The sequence below is a fragment of the Liolophura sinensis genome, chromosome 12, assembly GCF_032854445.1.
Source record: "Liolophura sinensis isolate JHLJ2023 chromosome 12, CUHK_Ljap_v2, whole genome shotgun sequence".
Classification (NCBI taxonomy): Eukaryota; Metazoa; Mollusca; class Polyplacophora; order Chitonida; family Chitonidae; genus Liolophura; species Liolophura sinensis.
This window is the reverse complement of record NC_088306.1, coordinates 2,924,425-2,950,708: the sequence shown is the minus strand read 5'-3', so window position 1 is coordinate 2,950,708 and position 26,284 is coordinate 2,924,425. Positions and strand designations below refer to the sequence as shown.

At 38.2% G+C, this 26,284-nt stretch overlaps 1 protein-coding gene across 1 annotated transcript in view; it reads left to right on the top strand.

Moving 5' to 3' along the window:
* LOC135479340 (protein unc-93 homolog A-like) overlaps window positions 1-23,549 on the top strand; it is a 35,400-nt gene extending 11,851 nt beyond the window's left edge. The window contains exons 4-8 of the mRNA XM_064759164.1: window positions 1,699-1,735; window positions 7,696-7,865; window positions 13,706-13,819; window positions 17,295-17,559; window positions 22,491-23,549. Of these exons, the coding sequence (XP_064615234.1) occupies window positions 1,699-1,735; window positions 7,696-7,865; window positions 13,706-13,819; window positions 17,295-17,559; window positions 22,491-22,738 (834 nt within the window). The 3' untranslated portion in view covers window positions 22,739-23,549. The remainder of the gene's footprint in view (window positions 1-1,698; window positions 1,736-7,695; window positions 7,866-13,705; window positions 13,820-17,294; window positions 17,560-22,490) is intronic.
* The last annotated feature ends 2,735 nt before the right edge of the window (window positions 23,550-26,284 follow it).

Genomic DNA, 26,284 nt, shown 5'->3' with positions numbered 1-26,284 from the left:
TAAGATAAAAGAGCAATGGAAACCCGCTGAAAAGTTGTCAAGTACAACATTAAACCCCAAGCATTCACTCACTCACACACTCACTCTAATCAGATAATAGTATCTGTGTGTGACAGTGTCATTCTACTATATGTTGGTCAATATATAAAAGTACATAAACTTCACTTGAACTTTATGCTGCTTTAGAAACTGCTAATCAGGCGAGCTATCAGTTCTTTTAATGCCTTGTTTATATTATAATAAACAAATCAACGCATGGTAATAGGTTGGCTTTGGGGATGAATTCAGCAACATTGAGTGGATAGAGGGTCCATGTGCACTGATTTGAGGCTTTGGAATATAAGCTGTTATTTATTGATATTCACCAGTCAATATGTGTACACAACTAAATTTAGTCGTAAAATTTGTCTGAGTATACATGTATATATATGTAACAAATGACCACCAAAGAATTGATTGAAGAATTATAGTGTGTATTAAATGTAAAGAATATATGTACTTTTCTGAGTACCGGTATTATCCACATTTACATGTACAGTGTAATTATGTATGTACATGTAATTATTGTCTGTGTGTGTACACATTTTTGGCGAAGCTATACTGTGCTGTCAGTCGTTTTTTATCCCTGCGCTCTTTGTAGTGCACAACCAATATATTGATTACCACATTGCTTATCCCTTACATGTATGTCTTGCATATTGGGGTTTTTATTGCATGTGAAGTACAAGTACATGTAGACGATGGTGAAGATTTTTTTTTTATTTAGTCATGTAGTGCAAGTGTTTGATATTCAGTCTCTAAGGTTTTCATTTAATAATGCACAGAGGGGTTTATTGTTCGGATGTGCACATCAAACTTATTCCTTATTAAAGAGTCATACACATATGTGATGATGTAAACGTTATGGATCATCAGGTTTAACATTACATTCACTCCTTCCTATGCACATAGGTACCGAGGAGAAAATGTTGGATATTATCCAATTTGTGATGTAAATGTGTATTAAATTTTGTTTATGGACATAACATCAAGGAAGCGGATACATTAACACAATTATTTACAGCGTATGTGTCAAACATTATGAATGTTTCCATAATTAGCAGTTAAGTCGTTTTTGTGATGACCTGGTCTCACTCCAAGGTTATCAAGTTCATTTTAAGTTCTTAAAAAAAAGAGTGAGTGACCAAACATTTTGACCCCTAATGCAGGTACATGTACATGTATGATATACATGTAGAACATGTAGCTTTGGCAATAGTACAGCAGTCACACTGTACATGCACCTGTAGAGTCCGACAGTAGTTTACTGTCACCTGTGGTGAAAAATTTCCCATGGATTACCAAACTATATTTGTCACCAACAATACTTACATAGACATGTAGGCCTTGTAGAATAATCTTGCTTAAATATAAATTATTTGTTTCACTTTGTTTACATGAAGTTGTACCAGATTTCTTTACGGTTGCAGAATGTCTGCATATCTGTATTATATTGCTTTTATTGCATCTATATGAATAATGGTGTTTTTATTTTTTTTATTTGTTGATGTATTATTTTTTTTTTGTGTATTTATTATTTTGTTGTTTGTTTTTATCAGTGTTATTATACATGTATATATTTTGTGTTCTTGTTACACACAGATAGTGGAGTTGAAGAGTGAATCACGGTGGGGACGCTTCTCCCATGAGACCTGACAGCATGGCAGGATGTTCATGTGTTGTAGTGTGGTTGATGGTCTGTTCATTTCTGTTGTAAGCATTCAGTATGAATTTAGACTTGATTTATTAATGTTGTCATATACATATACATCTGTGATCACAACATCAGCGACCTATGTGCCAAAATTATCCTTAAAGAAAAATGCCATGTATCAATTGTACGTAAATAAAATGTGTTACATTTTTTCGTAACATTTCCTTCAACACCAGTTAAGTGACAGCTACAGTGGAGTAAAATCCTTCTATGAAAGATACGCTCATTCTCAAACATCTCAGGCCTGGTCTAATCACTGGCTTTTTAATTTTTTTTTTATTTGTTTATTTTGTTTACTGCATGAATAAATCCATGTAAATTAATTTTCTGTTTTCAGGCAATAATATTATTGATGTTATGTTCCTGCAAGTACATGCATACAGTATGTATATTCTGTTCCTGTTTACTGGCATGACGTTAATCTAGCTCACAGATATATTCCTTGACCCAGCTGCTGTAGCTCACTGATATTTTCCTTGACCCAGCTTGTGTAGCTCACTGATATATTCATTGACCCAGCTTCTGTAAACCATTGACAAGTTTGTTGACACAATTATCTGTACCCTACTGATATATTCCTTGACCCAATTTCCGTATCATATTGATATAATCCTTGACCATGTTTAAGTAGCCCATTAGCACGTTTGTTGACACAGTTTCTGCAGCCCACTGGTATATCCCTTGACCCAGTAATACACTGGTACATTTTATCACATGTATCTCTTGACCCAGTTTCTGTAGAACATGCTTCCTAGTGGTTAGAGCGTCCACCTCGAAGTGAGGAGACTCTGGATCAAACGCAGATTGGGTCATACCAAAGACTTGAAAAATGGTACTTGGTGCTGTCTCGCTTGGCGCTCATAGCTAATAGATTAGAGCAAGGAAACAGGACTGGTTGGCTTGATGTCTGTATAATGTGACTGGGTCGGGTGGCATGCCTGGTGTCTTCTGCATGATACTTCAGTGGCGGCAGCACTTTGGCAAGAAGACACATTATAAGTACACATACCTAATGTCCCCTCGTCATCATGTGACTGAAAAATTGATAAGTATGACCTTAAACCCCAAGCATTCACTCACACATTCTGTAGCACACGTGGCCCAATGACTGGCATATTCCTTGACAGTTTCTGTGGCACACTGATATATTCTTTGACCTAGTTTCTGTGGCACCTTGGTGGATTCCTTGACCTATTTTCTGTGGCCCACTGGTATTTTCCTTGACCCAGTTACTGTAGCACACTGATATATTCCTTGACCCAGTTTCTGTAGAATACTGTTATCCTTGATTGTATCTCAATGAAAGACTGTGACCCAGTTTCTGTAACTTGCTTATAAATTCTATACTCGGGTTTGTGTTTCCCACTGAGAACCCAGATTCTGCAGATTTTCAGCTTCTACACCACACAAATTCTGACCCAGTTTGTATATGTCGGAAACATTCCAGTTTCTGTACCACACAGATATGCCTGACCCAGTTTCTATACCAGCCAGATATTCCTGACCCAGTTTCTTTACCTGTACCACACAGAGATATTCTTGTCCCAGTTTCTGTACCACTCTGTAGCCTAGATATTCCTGACCTACTTTCTGTTCCACTCAGATATTCCTGGCCTAGTTTATGTACCTCACAGATATTCCTGACGCAGTTTATGTACCTCACAGTGATATTTCTGACGGAGTTTCTGTACATGTTCCATACAGAGATCTTTTTGTCCCATTTTCTGTAACGCTCAGATATTCTTTACTGAGTTTCTGTACTTCACAGTGATATTCCTGACCCACTTTGTTTACCACATAAAGATATTCCTGACCCAGTCTCTGTACCACTCAGACATTCCTGACCCATTTTCTGTACCACTCAGACATTCCTGACCCACTTTCTGTACCACTCAGATATTCCTGACCCACTTTCTGTACCACTCAGATATTCCTGACCCAGTTTCTATAACACTCAGATATTCCTGACCCACTTTCTGTACCACTCAGATATTCCTGACCCAGTTTCTCTAACACTCAGATATTCCTGACCCACTTTCTGTACCTCACAGTGATATTCCTCACCTAGTTTTCATACCTGACCCAGTTTCTATACAAGAGAGAGATATATTCTTGACCAAGCCTCTAGGCTACAGTGAATTTCCAGACCAAGCTTTAATTGTATCACTGAAAGATACATGTATTCCTGACCCAGTAACACACAATACATTTCCTGACAGTATTTAGTAGCATGCTGACCTAGTTTCTCTGGTAGGAAGATCTGTTTTCCTGACATACAGTATATGAAGGTTTCTGCAGTGAAGATATACATGTACATACATTTGTATAGTGTACTTTACCCATTTTGTTTTCACCTTGAAGTATTCCTAAGTACCATCGATTCAACACAGGTTTTTTTTTTCCTTTTTTTTTCTTCTTCATACATGAGCATAATAGAGCACATACATGTACATGTGGCCTAATGGGAGGATCAAGAAACAGTGAGACATTTATGCCGTTTGCATATGTGACAAACTGTCAACTGTAAGACGCCACATGCATTTTTTTACATTCCTACTGGCTTCCACATAGTGATAGTACATGTAGATCTTAAATTCCTATTTTTAATATTATGGGTAAAAATCCCCAAACAGCAAACAGAATTCCATCAAAGTTTTATGTAACTGAATAGTAAAAATACAGGAAAAAAATGGTACCTGGGGACGTTTTTGCACATGAAGGATGTGACAGGTACACCTTTGTAATATACCATGACGTCATCCATTGACTCGTGGTAGTTACTAGGTAGTCTATAATGTATAGTGCTACTTTTGTTCTCTAAATGTCTCCTGAAAACCTAGATTTTCATTCATGACAAGGTACATGTATTCATTTTATTTGATTCTAAGAGTTCCATAGATTGGTTTTTGAGGTTGTTTTTTTTTTTAACATTTTTTCTTTGGTAAGATACATTTAGTGTAATTTTCTGCACCTAAAACTATATTCTGTGGCCTGTGTTTGCCTCTAGTAATGCACTTTTTCCAGACAGATTTGAAACTAGAGAAGTGCTTCTCATTTGGAGCAGGGGTACGGAAGAGTTGTTGGTATGTGCTACGATTGTCAAGTACAGCTGGTGTAGGACAGTGTAGAATATGGGATGACACAGCCAGTTGAACCATGGCAGGTAGTCTCTGTTCTCTCTAGCTACCATCGGCCATTTGCTTTACTGGCTGTCTCGCCTGAGTACATTGATCACAGTGGATTGACCTTGCACCACTATCAAGGTGTGGGTCAAGATGAGCGGGCTTCCAGTTTAGAAGGCAATATGAAGTTTGTATTGCTGTGGACATACAAATATGCAGCCATATGTCAGTGGCATCTAGATGGGACTGAAAAATTGTTGGTTTGACAGAATTGACTCATTTTCCTATCACGTTATTTGTGAAATTCAAACTTTTTGTGGAGAAAGCAACTTAAAAGAGCCAGTTTTATTTGTCACATGCGTGCACTTGCACTGCCAATTATGCAACTTTACCATTATGACATGTAGATACATGTACAGTTGCATTTTGTCAAAATATGCCTTATCACAGTGTTTTTGGGTGGATGAAATTGGGAAAGCCCAGTGTAAAGGATCTTTCACAAACATTGGTGACTAACATTAGGATGTGTTACATACACTGCAGAGATATTCATGCGATATTGGTGGACCAAGACAAGTTGCCATTTTACGAAGGTTAAACTGCATGAACTAGCTGGCACATTAGCTTTATTTACCTCTTATTGTCACCAAGAACTGGAATTTAAGAAATTCAATGTCCAAGGCCAGATTTGAATCCACATGTCTAATGCCCGTGTGACCATGATTGAAAGATGAGCATCCTAACCACTCAGCCATGACCAACTCTCAGAATACAGCATGAAATTCAAATCAGATAAATAACTTTATTACCGAAGTTAAATGCATGACCAGTCTACCAGACAAACCCCTGTTGACATGTGTTCATTTATTTATTTATTTATTTGATTCGTGTTTTATGCCATACTCAAGAGTATTTCACTTATACGACGGCGGCCAGCATTATGGTGGGAGGAAACTGGGCACAGCCCAGGGAAAACCCACGACCATCCGCAGGTTGATGACAGACCTGCCCACTTACGGCCGGAGAGGAAGCCAGCATGAGCTGGACTTGAACTCACAGCGACCGCATTGGAGAGAGGCTCCTGGGTCATTACGCTGCGCTAGCGCTCTAACTAGCTGAGCCACGAAGGCCCCGATATGTGTTCATGTAGTTCCACAGTATGTGTTATTGGCATCAAATTAAATATGAAATGCACGGGTGTACAGGTCTGTCAGCAACTCACAGATGGTTGTGGTTTTCACCCAGGCTTTGGGCTCCCTCCCACCTTAATGTAGACCACCGTCATGATACATTTTTAAGTATGGCGTAAAACACCAGTGAAATAAATAAATAAATAAATAACTGAAATACATGTCATTTATGTGAAAAATCCTTGAGTTGGACACTAGGGCTGATTGTAATATACATGTACATTTATTTATGATGAGATAAACTGCTCATTTTAACAGAAAAGACAACAAATAATTAAACTTTAGTTATTTTAGAAGAGAGGTGGAAACAAACTTAAAGCCAAAGCAATTTAGTTCTGATAAACTCAGTAACTCTCTAATGTGATGTCGCGTCACCCTTACCCCATATTCCTATGGCTAAAAGGCAAAACAGGGTTCACGTGACATCAGGCGAAACAGCTGCTTTCTTGGCCTATATGAATAACTTCTGCTTATTGGTTAAATTTGCTAACATGTCGGCTCTCTTTTAAATTTTCTCAGATGTTTACTTTGGGTTGCGATATGCAACATCACAAAAGTAAAAAGGTTACGCTTTTTAAACTTTGTGTGGGATATATATCAGTGCATATATACATTGGGTCTGATGATGTCATTTGTTTCAAGCTGTTTTGTCTGAGAGACACAGAGAGAGAGAGAGAGAGAGACATACATGCGTATGTGTGTACATGTACAGTGGGTTAATCTGGCAATATTGGTAGAAGCTAAGACTGACATGCACGCAAGACACCACGCTACATGTATGTTTGTACATGTACATTTCTGTTATATTTGGGTATCTAATGTATTAAATATGCATGCTGCTCTTCTTTTGTCTTAGACATTGAAGGGTTCCTTGAGGGCAACTGGAAGTCATTCTTGGACACCTTCAGCTATCATCCCCCCCCCCCCCCCCCCCACACACACACACACACCCGGCCTCACTTTTCTGCCTTATTTCGTACATTATGTGCGTTATTATGCTGTACACATTTGTACATGTATATTGATGCATGTTCAGTGTGAAATCACTGGAAAACTAAAAGGCATTGCAATGGTGCAAACCTCAAATCCAGCGAAATATACCAATTCCTTGATCGTAATATACAAAGCAATGCTTTGCATTTATGTCCTGTAAAGAATCGACGGAAAAAATCCCTCTATCCCATCACAATCACCTCCAAAATTTAATGCTTTGATCCTTGGCCCAAGACCAATCTGTGCAAATCTTTCATCCAAATTTCTGTGAGTAACGGTTGGATTCAAACATGGCCTTGGACAGAGAATTTGTAGATTCCCGCACTCTCACTGTTTGTGGGGCCTTAGTGACAATAAGTGCTTGACAACACTTGTGTGGCTATTTACACAGTGTAGCATTCATTGGAAACAACTTTTTTACCCCTCCCAACATCATACAATGCTCATGTGTGTATGTTACAAATGATTTGGGTAACTGGTTTGCACCAGGCACATTGGTTTCCTCCAGCCATGACACTGACAGCCATCTTATCAATCTGTGATGAATTCTTGAGTATGGTGCTAAAGAACAATCAGTTCAAATGTCAGATTTTCTGTTTTCTGCAAAACAATGAAATGTGATGTTATCTTTCTGTAGGTGAAGGTGCTATAGTGTTACCCAGTCAACCCCCTACAGAAGAGGTGTACAAAGAGCTGTGGCAGCTAATGAGTGCCTACCTGATTCTGGCAGGTGTAGGCTTCCTGCTCATCCTCTTGTGTCTGGATGGTATCGGGGCACAGGTGGACCCTAACAAGCCCTGTTCACAGGTAAGATAAGTGATTACACCTTACCTGATCCTGTCAGGTATAGACTTCCTGCTTATCCTCTTGTGTCTGGATGATATCAGGAACAGGTGGATCCTAACAAGCCCTGTTCACAGGTAAGATCAATGATTACACCTTACCTGATCCTGGCAGGTATAGGCTTCCTGCTTATCCTCTTGTGTCTGGATGGTATCGGGGTACAGGAGGATCCTAACAAGCCCTGTTCACAGGTAAGATCAGTGATTACACCTTACCTGATCCTGGCAGGTATAGGCTTCCTGCTTATCCTCTTCTGTCTGGATGATATCGGGGCACAGGTGGACCCTAACAAGCCCTGTTCACAGGTAAGATCAATGATTACACCTTACCTGATCCTGGCAGGTATAGGCTTCCTGCTTATCCTCTTGTGTCTGGATGATATCGGGGCACAGGTGGACCCTAACAAGCCCTGTTCATAGGTAAGATCAGTGATTACACCTTACCTGATCCTGGCAGGTATAGGCTTCCTGCTTATCCTCTTCTGTCTGGATGATATCGGGGCACAGGTGGACCCTAACAAGCCCTGTTCACAGGTAAGATCCGTGATTACACCTTACCTGATCCTGGCAGGTATAGGCTTCATGCTTATCCTCTTGTGTCTGGATGATATCGGGGCACAGGTGGACCCTAACAAGCCCTGTTCACAGGTAAGATCAATGATTACACCTTACCTGATCCTGGCAGGTATAGGCTTCCTGCTTATCCTCTTGTGTCTGGATGATATCGGGGCACAGGTGGACCCTAACAAGCCCTGTTCACAGGTAAGATCAATGATTACACCTTACCTGATCCTGGCAGGTATAGGCTTCATGCTCATCCTCTTGTGTCTGGATGGTATCCGGGCACAGGTGGATCCTAACAAGCCCTGTTCACAGGTAAGATCAGTGATTACACCTTACCTGATCCTGGCAGGTATAGACTTCCTGCTTATCCTCTTGTGTCTGGATGATATCGGGGCACAGGTGGACCCTAACAAGCCCTGTTCACAGGTAAGATCAATGATTACACCTTACCTGATTCTGGCAGGTATAGGCTTCCTGCTTATCCTCTTGTGTCTTGATGGTATCGGGGTACAGGTGGACCCTAACAAGCCCTGTTCACAGGTAAGATCAATGATTACACCTTACCTGATCCTGGCAGGTATAGGCTTCCTGCTTATCCTCTTCTGTCTGGATGATATCGGGGCACAGGTGGACCCTAACAAGCCCTGTTCACAGGTAAGATCCGTGATTACACCTTACCTGATCCTGGCAGGTATAGGCTTCATGCTTATCCTCTTGTGTCTTGATGGTATCGGGGTACAGGTGGATCCTAACAAGCCCTGTTCACAGGTAAGATCAGTGATTACACCTTACCTGATCCTGGCAGGTATAGGCTTCATGCTTGTCCTCTTGTGTCTGGATGGTATCAGGGCACAGGTGGATCCTAACAAGGCCTGTTCACAGGTAAGATCAGTGATTACACTTTACCTGATCCTGGCAGGTATGGGTTTTCTGATAATTCTCTTGTGTCCAGATTTTAACTCACAGTGTCCATATTGGCAAGAGACTCCAGAGTCATTATGTTGGGAGCTAGTATGCAATCCATTCATAGGCTGTGGAAACATATATGTACAGTGTCTTACAGGTTGCTTGCAAGTTGCAGGATCTTTTAGGTTTTAAAGAATTTTTAAGTGCTGTTTTAATTCATGTACTGGGCTAACAAATGTAAAGTAGGAATATTTATGATACACCTACGTCTGCGCTCATTAACAGTCTTAAAGAAGTATTATAGAAGCGTCCCGGGAGTGGATTAGTCTAGTTTTATCTGAAATGGTAGTGTACCGTGATAAGTAGATATTGTTTTTCTTTGATGTTTTCTTTTTTGTAATAAATTTACTTACAGGTAATGTATAATGCATGGTTAGGCAGTTATTGAATGCCACCAAAAACAAACATGAAACAACAGCAGATGAACACATAACGAGCTGCCACAAATTCTGACTGTAATGTAGGTGTTAGACGCCTTCAGTTAATTTACGGGTCCTTTATGTACTTACTAGAACAACAGTGTCGAGAAGAATTCTTTCTCCTAAAATTGCTAATATTCTTGCCGTAGGGCTCTGTGAGGCTGACTTTGGCAACGTTTTGGGCTCATTTGTTTCAATTCTGTCTCTCAATCCAATGTAATTTACAGACCCATTGCCCAGTCTGCCACCCATTTCTCTGCATGACGCCCAACCCCCCGCATTACTGCAGCCCATGTTTTTGTCCTTGGTAATAGCTACTTTGACCAGCCATGCTTAATTAAGGTCTTTTTTCTGGATGGCTTAGGTAATCAGATCAGTCAAGGCCAGGGACATTCCACCAGGGGACAAGCGAGGTAATTTGTGTTGTAGAAAGTTGTTGGTCAGCAGATGCCTCTAATCAAACATTGTCACTTGGGACAGTTTGGGAGAGGAACCACTTTTGGTGTTTGCGATCCTTACAGTCCAGGTTAAGCTTCCTCCCACATTTCCCCAGGTCCGTTGCGAGATTAGTCAGTATTGTCAAAGGTAGAGAGAATCTGTGATGATTGGCCATTGAGCCTTGGGCCGTACGCCAGGCCATGCTCATTGACAGGCGCAGCTCTTTGCCTGCTGGGAAATCAGAGTCCGGCCAGCAAGTGTCGACCAACGAATTATGACTCTTTACTCACAATGGATGGGAAAAAAAAGATAGCCCATGTAACCATATGGTAATAAAGGCTTCTCGGATGTGCATTATTCTGGTACTTTTTTTCTCACTTTCAATATAAAATAGTATTCACTTTTAATCTTTGAAAATGACATCATCAAAGCATATAGGAGGTCATACCAAGGACTTTAAAAATGCTGACTGTTGCTGCCACTTGGCACTCAGCATTGAGAGAAATGTTAGGACCAGGAAACAGGATTGGTTGGCCTGCAGTCAGTATAGCCTGACCGGTGTCATGTCTGGTGTCTTAAGCATGATACTTCATTGGCTGTGGCACATTGGCAGTATGGACTCACCCTGCCACAAGAAGACACACGTACACACATCTAATGATTCCTTGTCATCATATAACTGAAAAATTGCTAAGTACTATGTTAAATCCCAAGGATTTGTTCACTCATTCATTCATCAGAGAATAATGTGCCAAATTGTCTTTTTGCAGGTAAATAACTGCGATTAAATATTGCTTTTGGTGCTGAAACTTTTTTCCAGTATCATCCTAACTTCCAAACAAACCTCAGATAATCTTTCTAAGGACAACAGAACTGCCAGAGTATTAAAATCTGGCAAACTTTTTGTGACCAAAACCAATTTTTCTTTTGTATAACGAAATCAGTCTTTAGACATTTGATGTGATTTATGAACTGTCAGGTCTGCCAGTGTGTTTGATCAGAGTTTTAACTTTTGCCTTTGTAAGTTTTAAGACTAGATTCCCTCAAACTTTAAAAGAAAATGCAATAATAACCAAAATCTTAGGTGGTATATAGGGTAGAAATAAAAACTTACTGATTTGTTTTACTAGAGAAATTACAGCAAGTTATATCTATCTCATTTTGATGAATTTAAAATCAGATTGAGGATAAAATTTAAATTTTGCACCATATGTTAATTTTGACTGTAGACACATGTATAGGAAGGTTTCCTTTGTTACTGTACCTCATCTGGTTTTATTAGGGTTGATATTTTTAGTTTTAATCAATCACCATAGGAATTCTTACATGTGTACATTCAGCTGAAATGTCCAAATGATGTATGCTTGTGCTTGTTTGTAATTTCTGAATATCCTTCACTGGCCATTTGCTTAAGTACTGGCTTGTGACTTGAAGCTGCTTGTTGTGGAATATAACTTTCATTAGCTCTGTTCAACTTGATTTAAAGCATAAAACAGAACCTTGTGTTCCAGGCTCTAAGCCTTGGTAAGGTCTACCTTGATTGATCAGTCAAATCAGATTGGCGGTTGCATCAGTTTACCGATACCATAATGGATACTGTCTTCAGATTGAAAATGACATGTCCCTAGGATCTTGAAACTGTCATAGACATACATTTGCATATACATGTATATATAGATTTAAATATAACTCGTGGTATAACTCCTGAACTTACACACAAATTATCACTCTTATCATGAAAGTCTAAGGCAACTCGAAACAGCTTCATAGTCCTAGTGGAATGAAGCCATTGTTTAGGTATATATTCCCCTGCCACACCTCCCTCCCCCATACCCACCCATGTGATGGTTCAGGTCGTTTATCAAATGAATTGTATTTCAGTTTCATTATTTATTTTCAAGTCAGTTATTATGTTTTCATGTTAAGAAATATAATTGGGCTGGCTTAAAAAATTCACCCATCAGCCGAACCAGGAGGGTGCTTCTGCCTTGTCACCATGATCAAATTAGCGAGGCTTGTAAAGAATAGCACCAGAATGTGTTTTCTTCTCGTGCCACGTCCTTAAAAGTGGGTCGTAAAGCTTGTTCCCTCGCAGTTCCGTGGCTATCCATCACGTACACCACAGCTATTGGTTGACCACCAATCCATGGCCTTTTGTCCGGACAGTTAAAACGTGTTTTATGATCTCCGGAAGAATACTTAGCGACAATTGAGCGGCCTGCGGAGTTTATTGAATGATGGGCAAACTTGCCATTGATTGGGTGGAATAATTCGAGTGTTGATTAGATGTTTAGGAACCGCCATTCTCGCACAGACACGACACAAGGAAGAGATTAGCATTGATTTGTCTTCTGGCGTTAATAAAACAGTGATTTACTGAAGAAACTTTTTGCCGATTGCAATGGAGAAGGCCAAATTACCAGACAGCATTGCCTGAAGCATCTTGCCTATTACATGGCTCTGTGACCCCGCATAGCCGTGACCTGTATCTGATAAATGTGATCGTATTTATTCTGACTGCCAGTGATGCTCTCTTAACATGGAAGCTGCGTACAGATCACGTCCTTCATGCCTCACTGGTATAATGGCTCCATTATCCCGTTGGCTCTACTCTGTAGAGTGTACAGAAATTTGAAAGTTTGAAACAATACCTGTGCGTCAGTTGAAACATGTTGTATACCATGGTACGTGTGTTCATACTTTTATACAAAATGTGTCTCTTTTTATATTTGGAATAAAGTTTCACAAAAACAGTGAACAAAGAGAAAGGTTTTTTTTTTTCTTTAAATTACTATGAGTTGATTTTTAGAGCAGCTTTGTAATTTCCTGTCTTTTATTTTCAGAAGGCAGTGCATCAAAATCTACAAGCAAAAACTCTCAAATCATGAAATTAATAATGAAATAATTATACAGAAGCCAGCAATAGGTTTTAATAAATGTTATGTACATACAAAATTTCTCTTTCCTTGGAGAAGTATTGTGACGGTTCCAGTCCTGCTCTTTTATTTATCCTGTATCATTTGTATTTTGCATGCTAACCTATGTTGTTTGGTCTTTATGTATGTCGCTCTCTTTATACACTTGTACCTGAACTTGTTAGCATCGTTGAAAATTACTAGCAGTTGAAGACCTTTTGTCTTGCTCCAGTATAGTGTGCATTGTCTGTACATCACACACAGGAAAGTTTCTTCCACCTATAAAAGTAACAGTGAAATATTTTTGGAGTGTGGCGCTAACCGACAACATGTGCCCATCAAAAGGAAAGATTGAGAATGGCCTATCTGAGAATAAGCACTGAACCTGCGTCTTGTGTGTCCTTGCATATATTTTCACTTGAAGCCTTGTACAGGTGTGTTCTGGAAAGCATGACTTGTGGTGGCCTGTTTATTTAACTGCACTTTTTTGCTTCATTTTTCAGCTGGTTGTTCAACATTTTACCTTCATGTTCACACACAAGACGTACAGACTCCTGGTGCCAATGATAATCTTCAGCGGTCTCCAGCAAGGCTTCATATTTGCCGATTTCAACAAGGTAAGGATTTTGAAAAAAAAAAAAAGAAAAAATATGGTAAATAACTTTAAAAAAAGTGGATTTTTATCGATGCAAACAAAGGTGATACAATATGACTTTTTTGGTGGTGAGCCTTACATTTTCCAGTAGGAAGGCCTGCGAGCAACCTCCAGATGGTCACTGGTTTGCCCTGGTCTGCCCGTTTTCCTCCCACTACAATGCTGGCCGCCATCGTATAAGTGAAATATTCTTGAGTACGGCTTAAAACACCTATCAAATAAATAAATAAATCACAAACCTCAAAACACCTTTCTGAGATCAATAGAACTCTCAGAATAAATTCATTTACCGTAACTGTGTCAATCAAGGACAAAATGGTAGATGTTAGTCATTTTAATACAGTATTCAGTAATATGCATCATCTGGAAGGCCATTTTGATTCAAAACAGAATTGTATGGTTTTCAGCAGTTTTTTTTTTTTTTTTTTTTACACTTTTACACTCATTTAAAGTGAATAAAATGCAAATAGACAGAGGTTCTTGAGCATACATTTTGGATCATATTGAACAAGTAGAAATGCAGTGGCAACTCCAATTCTTGCCAGCTGCTAAACAGGCTATGATTGCTATAATGTGGATGTGTTCAGCTGCTAAACAGGCTCTCATTGCTATAATGTGGATATGTTCAGCTGCTAAACAGGCTATGATTGCTATAATGTAGATGTTTTCAACTGCTAAACAGGCTATGATTGCTATAATGTAGATGTTTTCAACTGCTGAACAGGCTCTGATTGCTTTAATATGGATGTGTTGAGCTCCTAAACAGGCTCTGTTTGCTATAATGTGGATGTGTTCAGCTGCTAAACAGGCTATGATTGCTATAATGTGGATGTGTTCAGCTGCTAAACAGGCTCTGATTGCTATAATGTGGATGTGTTCAGCTGCTAAACAGGCTCTCATTGCTATAATGTGGATATGTTCAGCTGCTAAACAGGCTATGATTGTTATAATGTAAATGTTTTCAACTGCTAAACAGGCTATGATTGCTATAATGTAGATGTTTTCAACTGCTGAACAGGCTCTGATTGCTTTAATATGGATGTGTTGAGCTCCTAAACAGGCTCTGTTTGCTATAATGTGGATGTGTTCAGCTGCTAAAAGGCTCTGATTGCTATAATGTGGATGTGTTCAGCTGCTAAACAGGCTCTGATTGCTATAATGTGGATGTGTTCAGCTGCTAAAAGGCTCTGATTGCTATAATGTGGATGTGTTCAGCTGCTAAACAGGCTCTGATTGCTATAATGTGGATGTGTTCAGCTGCTAAACAGGCTCTGATTGCTATAATGTGGATGTGTTCAGCTGCTAAACAGGCTCTGATTGCTATAATGTGGATGTGTTCAGCTGCTAAACAGGCTCTGATTGCTATAATGTGGATGTGTTCAGCTGCTTAACAGGCTCTGATTGCTTTAATATGGATGTGTTCAACGTGGATGTACATGTACATGTATCTGTCTCTGTCTGTATTTAATGAGGAAATGTAACAGTTCAAGCATGTCAATTGTTTGAAGACTAAAATTAATCTCACTTTTATTCTGCCCGTTCAATACAGCACAAAAAGTCCCCCTTTATTTTTATGTGCATTTTATTCTCTGTTAAAAAAACCATGAAAACATTAATTCAAATCTGCATGAAATGAAGATGTGCTTCTTTAAACTAGCCAGATTTTGCCTCACCAACAAATTATCTTCCCATTTCTAACTCATGTCACATTAAAAAAGCAATACACCTTTGATTATCATAGTGCTTAAAAGTGTTGTAATTAAGAACTGTCATGTTATGATGTAAATACAGAGGTTGTCCAAAGTGGTACTAGCTAACATGCTGTATGGAAGATTTCTATTGACAGCTTTAAGTGTGCAAGACTGAAGTGGACTAAATGTGATTAACATTGTACCACAAATAGCAAGCAGGACTCGGCTATTAATTATTTACTCAGGAATGGTTTTAACTTGAGAGTTTGTGATCACCTAATTCTTCTGTTTTAGTCAGATTGTGGTACATTAAGGTTATGATTGAATGAGAAAGCTAAAAGAGATAACTGGACCTGACGCTGATGACTGAATTAAAATGACGGCTTAAAATTAATGACGAAGTACATGTTCTTTCCTGCTTCACTTTGGTGTTGAATGTTTTCAGAATAAATAATACATGTACATGTGTAATAATTTAAATTGGTGACAATGTGTCAATTGCCCTTTTTCCTCAAGGGTTTAGCTGCAGGATGGATCGCACTAAATAACCTAAAATTTCGCTCGCAAAAGTGCATTTTTGCAGACATATAAATGTCACTAAACATTACTTTTATGCTGAAACTTACAATTTTCCAGTAGAATATCGTCCAATGTTCCAAGCAAACCTCGATACACCTTTCTAACCTCAATAGAATTCTCAGAATCAGGAAAAATGGGCAAGTTGGTCATGGACAAAATTTGTGGTCATTTAGGATATACATGGGAATTTGAAGCGTGCACTTTAATTTCCCTCTTAAATACCATGAGTGCCCCAGGGGAGATAACACCTGATGGTAGTTCAGATTTTTGATTTAATTTATGCCAAATTAGCGTCTATTCCTGTTAGCACGATTGTTGAGAAGAGAAAGGTTTATTCTGGTGGTAGAAGCAGTGAAATGCAGATAAACAAAATACATGTGTATGCCCAAACATTTATGCACTTTAAAGCGTTAATTAATTTTAGCTTGTGATACATGAAAAGGAACCTTAAAATTGCAGTCTGATTTTGAAATTGAATGAAGTTATGCCAAAAAAAAAAAATGCAGAAAGCAAAAGAAACATCATTTTTTAGGGGTATCTGAATATCCTGTGTTTTTTATGCATATTTGTATAAAAACTGTAACACATTCTTTGAAATGGTACTTCCATATTTGCACGCTTGCTTTAGCACATTACACAATGCCCAGGCTATTTTCTTGACAACCTGATATCGTCACTTTGATGGTTTTGGTTTTACTGTCATATTGTCAATCCGTTCCCAGGGTCCTTTGCCTCTTAATTGTCCTTGAAACTGCTCATTTATTAAAGAACACCTTTTTTTTCCAACATTAGAATTTTCAAATGAAATCATTTTCTTTGTCAATCCATTCCCAGGCTCTTTTATATCTAATCCTTGAAAGTGCTCATTTAACCAAAAACACTAGGAATTTTATCCCAGTTGGATGATTTCATTTGTATGTAAAATACAAACAGCTACTGATTTGATCAGAACAGCTAGATGATTGCTAATGTAATTTGGAGGTACAAAAGGGTAATCAAGGTATTTTCAGGCTTTCTTGAGAAATTTTAAATCAGACTTTTTTCGGATCGTCTTTTCCCATTCCTGAGAACTTTCATATAAAGTCTGTTGCCTGTCTCCTTAGTATAAAAGCTACATGGACAGTTACACTGGGGGCAGTACTCTAATCTGTGATCTTGTTCTTGCAGGCGTACGTGACTTGCACCCTGGGTATCCATTATGTGGGCTACTGTATGATCACTCTAGGAGTGTTTAACATTCTGAGCGCGGTGCTGATCGCAATCTGTGCGCGGGTAATCCCGCGGGAGGTGGTACTGGGATTTGGCGGGATTACTCACATCGGGCTTATGATTGGATTCCTCGTGTGGCTGCCGGACTCCGGGCTGGTCATGTTTTTGGTGTTGGCCGCCGCCTGGGGAGTTTGTGATGCCGTCTGGCTTACGCAGTGCAACAGTAAGTTTTCCATGCGTTTTCCATATGCAAATGATTGCAAAACTGTTATTACGAAATCATACTTCTCAACATGAATTTTCTTCAAAATGGTCAGATTAAAAAGGAGATGAACAGAGTTCATTTGGTAACATACATGCATGCAAATCTTGCTTTAAGATGTTCTTTCGCCTCGCCTGAATTTCAATTCCTGAAATTTGTACATTTCACTGCCCTCATTGTTTGAGGAGGCAGAGATAGGGCTGTTTGTACAGCTTTATGTTCTTTCAAGACTGCTTGTCTTCCATTAATAGCTGGCAAGTCTGTATGCTCTGTGTGGAAAAATTTGTCAGTACTTCTGGGTAGTTTATGCTAGACACTCTGGTTTCCTCCGCTTATAAAAGTGACAAACAACATATATTAAGCTTTCAGTATAAACAGTCTCAGATAAGGACATTGTTGGGCATAAAATAACAGAGAATCTTTAAAACTCTATTTGGAGTGACATCATATAACAAGCTTTCAATATAAGTAATCTCAGATACATTGTTGGGCATAAAATCACAAACTTCACATCTTAATAAATCAGAGAATCTTTAAGACTTTATTTGGAGTGAGTGGGTTTTTCTACTGAATTTGTCAGCCATATCACAAAAAGTTATATGCAGGCCTTTCTGATATAAATTTACAAGTTTTGGTGTCATGAGACAAATCATATTGATTTTAAGAGTAAGTAAAATAGATGTGCTTAAATGCGCCATCAATTTTTACACACAGAGAAATGTTATAGGCACTATCTTCATTGTAATATATGTATGAACTGCAGTGATCATAATGGTTTTTCTCTGCATCAACATTATAAAACTGCTTAACTTAAAGACTTTCAAACTTGAGAGGCTTATGTAGACGAGTGGCGGAGAAGCCTATTTGAAACAGATCCCAATGGGTTTATCCGAAAATGTTTGTTTTGAACATTTAATCTTAATTAATATTTCATAAACTCTAATGTTCTCTATCCTGACCTCCTGAATAGGTCAGGAGCTCAAATCCCACTGCTGCTGGTTAGCTTTTTTTGTCCTACAGAAAGATTAACAGATTAATACTTGTCAGTTTAAGATATGAAAATCTTATTCTGATTCTAACCTGCACTTTGTGCAGACATCCGTACATGCTGTATGTATCCAGTAGCTAATCTTGGATATCTTGCATTAAGCCAGCTGAGTCAACTTGTATTAAGCCAGTTATCAAATTATGCTATCAGTGATTTATTGGACGTTTTCTGTCCTTAGGAATGTCCCACAGGCTTTAGATAAACCAGCTAGTACTAGTATGATTGGAATAATTTGAATAATCCTTTATTAAATAAACCAATTTCTGAGGGATTTTCATCAGGCTTAGATAAGTTGTAAATCTGATTCAGTTGACAATGCTGGTTCAGATGGCTCCCTTGTAGAGGAGTTTTGTCTTTGGCAAATTGATCATGTGTTCTATCAGGATTGAAAAAAGGCCAGTTGACAAATCAATCCAGTGGTGGGTGCATTTGGTGTATGTACTTGTATGAGGCTTGCAGAAAACCTACAATAACATTCTCTGTCATTGGTAGAAATTCAACATTTTAGATCACTTTAGATCACAAAAGGTGTTTTACCCTTATTGGCTCAAATTGGAATTGCAATTTGGGTTGGTGAAAGCAGAGACGAAGATTTAAATTAAGTCTTTTGATTGATTTCTGGTTAACTTCTGCCATTCAGTAACAGTCCAATAACAGTTAAAGCCAATGATAGCTTGGTATTTTTACCTTGCTCATCTAATCTTGCCTTTGAGTTAAATAACAATTTCTAACATTTAGGGAATGGGATATTCGAAGAGTATTTGCCTAAATGTGTATTATAATTCTTTAGTAGATAAATTTGAACGTAATACAACTTGGAATGTTAAATTCATGTCTTTTTTTCTCCATTAAGCAATAATTTTATCACAAAAAAAAGAGACGGACATGAATTTTGCAATGACAATAATTAACACACATGCAGAGAATCAACAGTTGAGCATCCCTCTTGCTTTCTTTTGCTTTTTAATACATGTACTCAAATACTGAGCTCAGTACCTGAATTACTTTCAGATTTTTTAAGTAAATGTATTTAATATGAATTTATGCAAATGATCTTTGAACTTTCATCTCCCAGGCAATGTTATCCTTTTTATCCGAATGGCAATCCACAAGTCATTAGTCTAAAAATAAAGACAACTGGAAGGTTTATTGTCAATCAGTGCGGCACTCAGTTGCTCACATTAAATAAAAATGTCTATTTTGAAAATGAATCTGCAGAAAATAATGTTAGATTTTGGTTGTTTGTATTGAATGTGTGTAATATGTTAAAGAAAATGATGGTTTGATTCAGAGGATAAAATGCACTGTAATTTGTGCCAAAAAAGCTGAAGAATTAAATCAGTTTTGTGTCACGCCACTATTAACACGATATGGCAGGCCATCAATTGGCTTCTAAGTGTGGCTTTTATTCCTGTCTGCTCACTGTAAGGAAAAAAATAACCGTTCCCTTGATATCGCTGAAACATTCCTGATTGTATCGGTACACAATCCATCAATCAAAATTTTCTCTGTCAGAAGGTCAATTTGATCGCTGCCAAATTTGTCAGTTGTGAAGTTACAGATCTTGAATTAGTCTACACAGAAGGCCCTTGTTGAAAGCAGGTTTGATAAAGCTGATTCTATTACCACCAGATACTCAGCAGTAAGAAAATCGCATCGCAGTCCCTCATTCAAATAGCATAAATGGTTTCGATAACAGAATTGAAAAGTGCTGGTCTGTATGGATTGACTCGGGAGAAAGCTTGTTAAGTGCGAACACGGCTGAGGAGAGCGCCCGAATGCGATTGGTTATCAGTGGTGGCTGTGTCACGAAGCAGAAGCTTTCTGCCGGCCCTCTGTAAATTGGCCTTATGGCTTACCCATAATGCTATTGATCCAATATCTCGTATAACAGTATTGGTGCACAACACACGATACTGCTGCTGCAGTCAGCCGGCCGCTCTGCCGGCCACTTTGATCATGCTGATAGCAAACAGCCAAATACACACATCCACTGTTTAGCAGAAGGGGGCTTGATGCTGACCTGAAGTTTGCGGCACACACATTGTTGTGTCGGGTCGATAGCACATCGGTGACAGTTACCTCTCCTGGGGAAGCTCATCCTTTTTAAATAAAACTGAGAAACTGCTGTAAAACTGACGGTATAAATGGTACATCCGAACACGGAGAGACATTTAGAGATTGCTGTAAATCTTCTAAAAACATGAGTTTAAGAGTGTTTATAGAAAAAAGTTCCCCAGTCCATGTGTGTGTATACAAGCACCTGGAATAGTCCATTTAAATAAAAAGGTTCATTCAAATAGGAATTCGGTTAAAATTTCAGTTGAAGTGATCTCATTGAGCTAATTACAGTAGATGTTCTGGCAAATGTTTCCTGTCCATGCTATTATATAAACATATAATATGTCAGTTTGGCAACCTGTGGTGTTGAAATGTAGTCATTTTAGTTTTATATACTAGTAAATACCATGGCCATATAGTCTATTTATTTATTTATTTATTTATTTATTTATTTGATTGGTGCTTTATGCCTTACTCAAGAATATTTCACTTATACAATGGTGGCCAGCATTATTTTGCGAGGAAATTGAGCAGAGCCCGGAGAAAACCCATTTACAGGTTGCTGGCAAACCTTTTGTATGATATAAGGAAAATCTGATAAAATGTCAATATGTAAACATGATATATGACATCTAAACAAGCTTAATTCCTAAGGGTAGATCAACATCAAACCAATGACAGTGATGTTTGATAATTAAAGTGATATCTGTGAGTAAACAAATGTTGTAATTCTGAAAAGTTATATTTAGGGTGAATTTTTTCTCTTGCAGAAACAGTAATTTTGGAAAAGTGTCAATTTTTTTTTAAATAAGGTATTACAATTTTAGTGAATACCCCTTAAGAGAAACAATTGTTTTGCTCAAAAACATCTTGCTGACTCATTTCGCATCTGATGAAAAGCCAATTAAGAAGGATGGTTCCATCTTTTTTGACATTAAGATGTTTACGTCGCAAAAACAGTGGAGTTTTGAAACTGTCACAATGTACGGAAAACTATCCCCCATTGGCCAAAAATTTTAGATGGTTTACAGTAAACTGGAGCATTAGTGTAAGTACTTTGGCATTATTTGTCCTTTTGATTGCTTCCCCTCTGGTGTTCCTGATGAATGAACCTGATGCTTACAGGGCTTTTGTCTCAGACACAATTCACAGGGGGATCAAGAGGGGTGCTTATTCGGTTTTATTGATTTATTGATTTGATTGGTGTTTTACACCCTACACCCAGTCCTCTCTCGCTTATTTGGCTCACTCAGTACTGTGCAGTGCTGCACGATACTACTTGGGCTTCTGTACTAGTCGTGGTACTTTGAACACAAGGAACAAGAAACTACAGGAGTCAATAAATACAGTAATTTCATCACCTCAAATTTTTCCTAAAAGAAGAGCATTTTTAGAGGCAAGTAGAGGTTGTATTCTATTAATTTCGGTGGTGAAGCTGATTATAGGGTGCGATGTCATCATACCTTCCAAATAAACCTCAAAATGTGATGTCATCATACCTTCCAAATAAACCTCAAAATGCGATGTCATCATACCTTCCAAATAAACCTCAAAATGCGATTCTGTGATCAATAAAACTCTTCAAATCTTTACTTTTGGCATTGGAACATCTTCAAATCTTCACTTTTGGCATTGGAACATTTTCCACAACCATCTAATCACCTTTCTGTTGGTTCAGGCAAAATGAATTGTTTTAATAGTTATGGACGAAGATTTAGGTCAAATGCAGTTCTTCCATTGTAACTTTTGTTTTGATCTTTTTTTTTTTCTTTTCTTACTTCAGGTTTAATCTGTTTGACCTGCCCAGAAAAAACAGATGTTGCGTTTGCCAACAGCCGACTTCTCCAAAGTTTTGGACTCTTCACTGCATTTGTATCTGGCACGTTCATGTGTGTGGCAGGCAAACTCTACGTGCTCATTGCTATGCTTGTCCTTGCAATTTTATTCTACGTCATGGCTGAGTACCGAATGCGGCACGAGGACGAGAGTCCCATCCAAGGGGAGGTAAATCCAAGGCCGATCACGTCATAACACACATGGTCGATCTGTAGACAAGCTCAGTTACATTGTGTTGCTCATCTCTGAACAAAGTGAGAAGTAAATGCACATAAGCTGAAGAAGCACTGTAAACTGTCTGTCTGTCTGTCTGTCTGTCACCAAAATATCTTCAGGACCAATTCATGTACATGTACCTTTATAAAAGTTGGAAGTCCATTGAAAATAAAGTGGTGAGACAAAGTCTGGTTGACCTTTGACCTGCTTCCTCCAGTCCGATTCCAAATTTACTTTGCTACATATCCCCAAAGCTACATGTATAATGCCCCGCAGCATGCTTGAGTGTAGTGGAGAAATGATTGAAATTTCTTGGATGAATTTGGTGGCTGAAATCCACTGTGCATGATATGACATGAAAAGGAGTGAAAGGAATTAAACAATTAAGGCAAGTTGTCATGGTTGTAGATTGTGTCCAGATGTCATCCCTTAAAACTAGTGACTGATGGTTTTATGTTTACCTTTTTGCCAGAATGAATGCATGTAGCCCAGTTTACAAAATTCATAACACATTTTCAATTGAACATTTGCGAAAATTCCCATTCATTTCCTGTGATGATTTTTTTTCTCGGTCTTGTAAGTTCTGTTTTATGAAAGGCTTGTTAAAACACGTGTATATTTCTCACTGCATCTCCATTAAACACAAGGCCATCCTTAAAAAAATATTTGTTTCACGTAATCCATCCATGTTTAGAAAATTATGGTGGGTTAGTTTAGGGTTTCAAAGTTTTGCATTCAAGGAAATAAAAACATTTCCTGAGGAATAGCTCAGTAGACATATTTGGTGGCTAGGTGACAAATCCCTGAAAACCGGAATACTTTTGACTATAACACATTGCCATCACACCCTAATCCAGACCTCGAGCTTAAGAAAGTAAATTCCAGTACAGCTTACAAAACACTCCTTCTGCTGATGTGCATTTACATATATATCTCTTTTGGACCATATTCTTACTCTTATTATTAAATGAATGCCTGAAAAATCTGCTGGTTTCTTCAGCTGTTTTTGTACAGTGTTGAGTTATTTGTCAGTGTTCAGTTGTAAGTAAAATTAAGACAGACCTACATATATGTTTACAAGTTTACTTACAAGCATTTGTAAATAGGTGAAATTTTTTATGCACAATTATAACTGTATTAAATGGCTTTATGTTTGTGAATATTGTACAGTTTATTTTAACAATGTGTTCAAATGCACTTCCATAACTCCTGACATCACAGATTGAATCACAGATTAGTTGAGTTAGCCATTGTTTCTTTCTTTTCTTCCTTTTTATGTTTCTGGTAAATGTGGTTAAAATTTGATAGATTGATCTTGAAAGTGGTGGTGGTGGTGGTGGTGGTGGTTTGAAGAAAAAGTTGACATTAGACATGAAGCCATTGACATTAGACATGAAGCCATCAAGTTTAATGCCGAAGTCAGTTGCATGGGAATCCAGGAAGTGGTTGAATGAAGATTGATAATCCAGTCATGGTATTTATAAACAAAAAGCTCACCGTTGATGTTGTATTTAGATGGACTGTTGGTGTAGATTGTAATAATATGCATATGTATTTTTTGTGTGTATGTTTTTATTTGGAACAGTCTTATTTCTGGTCATTCAGGATGGTGCAATAATGTAATCTTTTATCTCACATCTATTTTTGTTTTTGGTTTTCTTTTTGGCATGTAGAATGGTGATACATGATTTGTTTACTTGGGATATCATAATACTAGCATCATAGGGTTTATATATGGGTATCCAATCATTAAGGTGCACTATTGGCTTTTTTCAGCCAGACAGACCATGTAACAGTATTATCGTTAATGGGGATTACACTTTCTGAATATAACACAGATTCTAGTGCTGACATTGGCTGAGACCACTGGGGGTTTCAAACCAGCGACCTCAGAGTCAGGCAGCAAATCACCAGCAATACATGTCAACAGTCTAGATCACTCGACCAACAGGCCTTCCACAAAAGTAGAAGGTAGTTGACCGGTAGACTTTACAGCGAACATGCATTACCCCTCTGATGGTCATTTCAGCACTAGAATCTGTGCTATATTCAGAAAGTCTAATCCCCATTAACGATAATACTGTTACTTAATCCACTTTCCAAATGACATCTATGCCTATCAAACAGACCATGTGACTGGCAAATTCTTGTTTACAGTCTATGCCCCAATATTACAGATCTTGTGTGAAAAGCCAGTTGTGCACCTACATGTACCTATAACAGGTTCTGATTTACTGTAGTTTGCCACCTTTCAGTGTATTCATTGGAAATGTTAGTAAATGCCTAAAAAAAGTTACAAACTAATAAACCAGGAGTTTGTTACCTGTGTGCAAACCTGTGATGTTTATAATACTGTCTACATTTAAATGCCTCCTAGACCTTGACAAGAAACTGTGTGTTACTTATTATCATGACTGTTACTGTTCTGCTGGCAGAATTCTTGACAACAGTGACAACAGTGAAAATGATTGAATGTTATTGAAACCAGTTTTGCAAAAAAATCATTTTTACCTATTTGGAACTATTTAATTTGGAGATCAGATTAACATTGGCATTTATTTTTAATAACAACAGTGTTGTTAAAGTTAAACCAGGCTTAGGACGTGGTCTAGTGGTTAGAGGTGTTTACCTTTCCATCGCTGGTTTCCAACACAAGGTGTGGGTTCAAACCCAGCCTTCAACCGTAACTTTACAGATTTTCCTGCTGTTGCTGCTTGTTGAGCCTTGGTGAAAATAAACGGTCAGCGATGCTTTAGTGGTCTAACATTCGTTGAATATATATATATATATATATATCTGTGTGTATAAATCACATCTACATTTGCCTTCCAGTGAGATATAATTAAAGCAGATGAATATGAAGTATTTGACTTACGCGGAAATATCGCGAGAAACACGGGATTTTTCAAGTAGGCCCTATTTCAAATAGATGTACATGTACGATAATCGAACCCATAAGACAATGTCGTGATTGTAATGACATACAAATATCGTACGGCAAATGTACGATGCAAAAATGTCAGATGCCCCTTTGTGAAACTGGGCCCTGGGTTACAGAATGCGGAAAAGCCTAGCTGTCACTTCAGGATTTCCCGGTCTGACCTGGGATTAAGACAGGTGTGACACGATTATACTGAGCAGTTATGACATGATATTGAAATGTATATCATCTGTCTGTCTTCTGAATGTGTCCATATAGTACGTGATTGAGGCACAAGCTGGAATCCTTTGCTAGACAAACATTACAGAAATAAAAACCGGAAGTTCCTTGCACACTGGCTTCACGAAATCTCGCAGAACGTCAAAATGTGCATGACAAACTTGTTGCAATATTTGCGTTTTGTTGTCTGCAAAACACAAGTTCAGTTCCATGCTAACAATTTGAATGTTGATCACCAAAGAACTACTCGATTTTGTTTGTAGCAATGTGGTTATTCCCTTTGATTTTGTCGTTGAAACGGTTGTGTCAAAAGAGTTACTTCCCCTGGTTTTAACAGCAATTTAATATACTGTATACGGTATGTT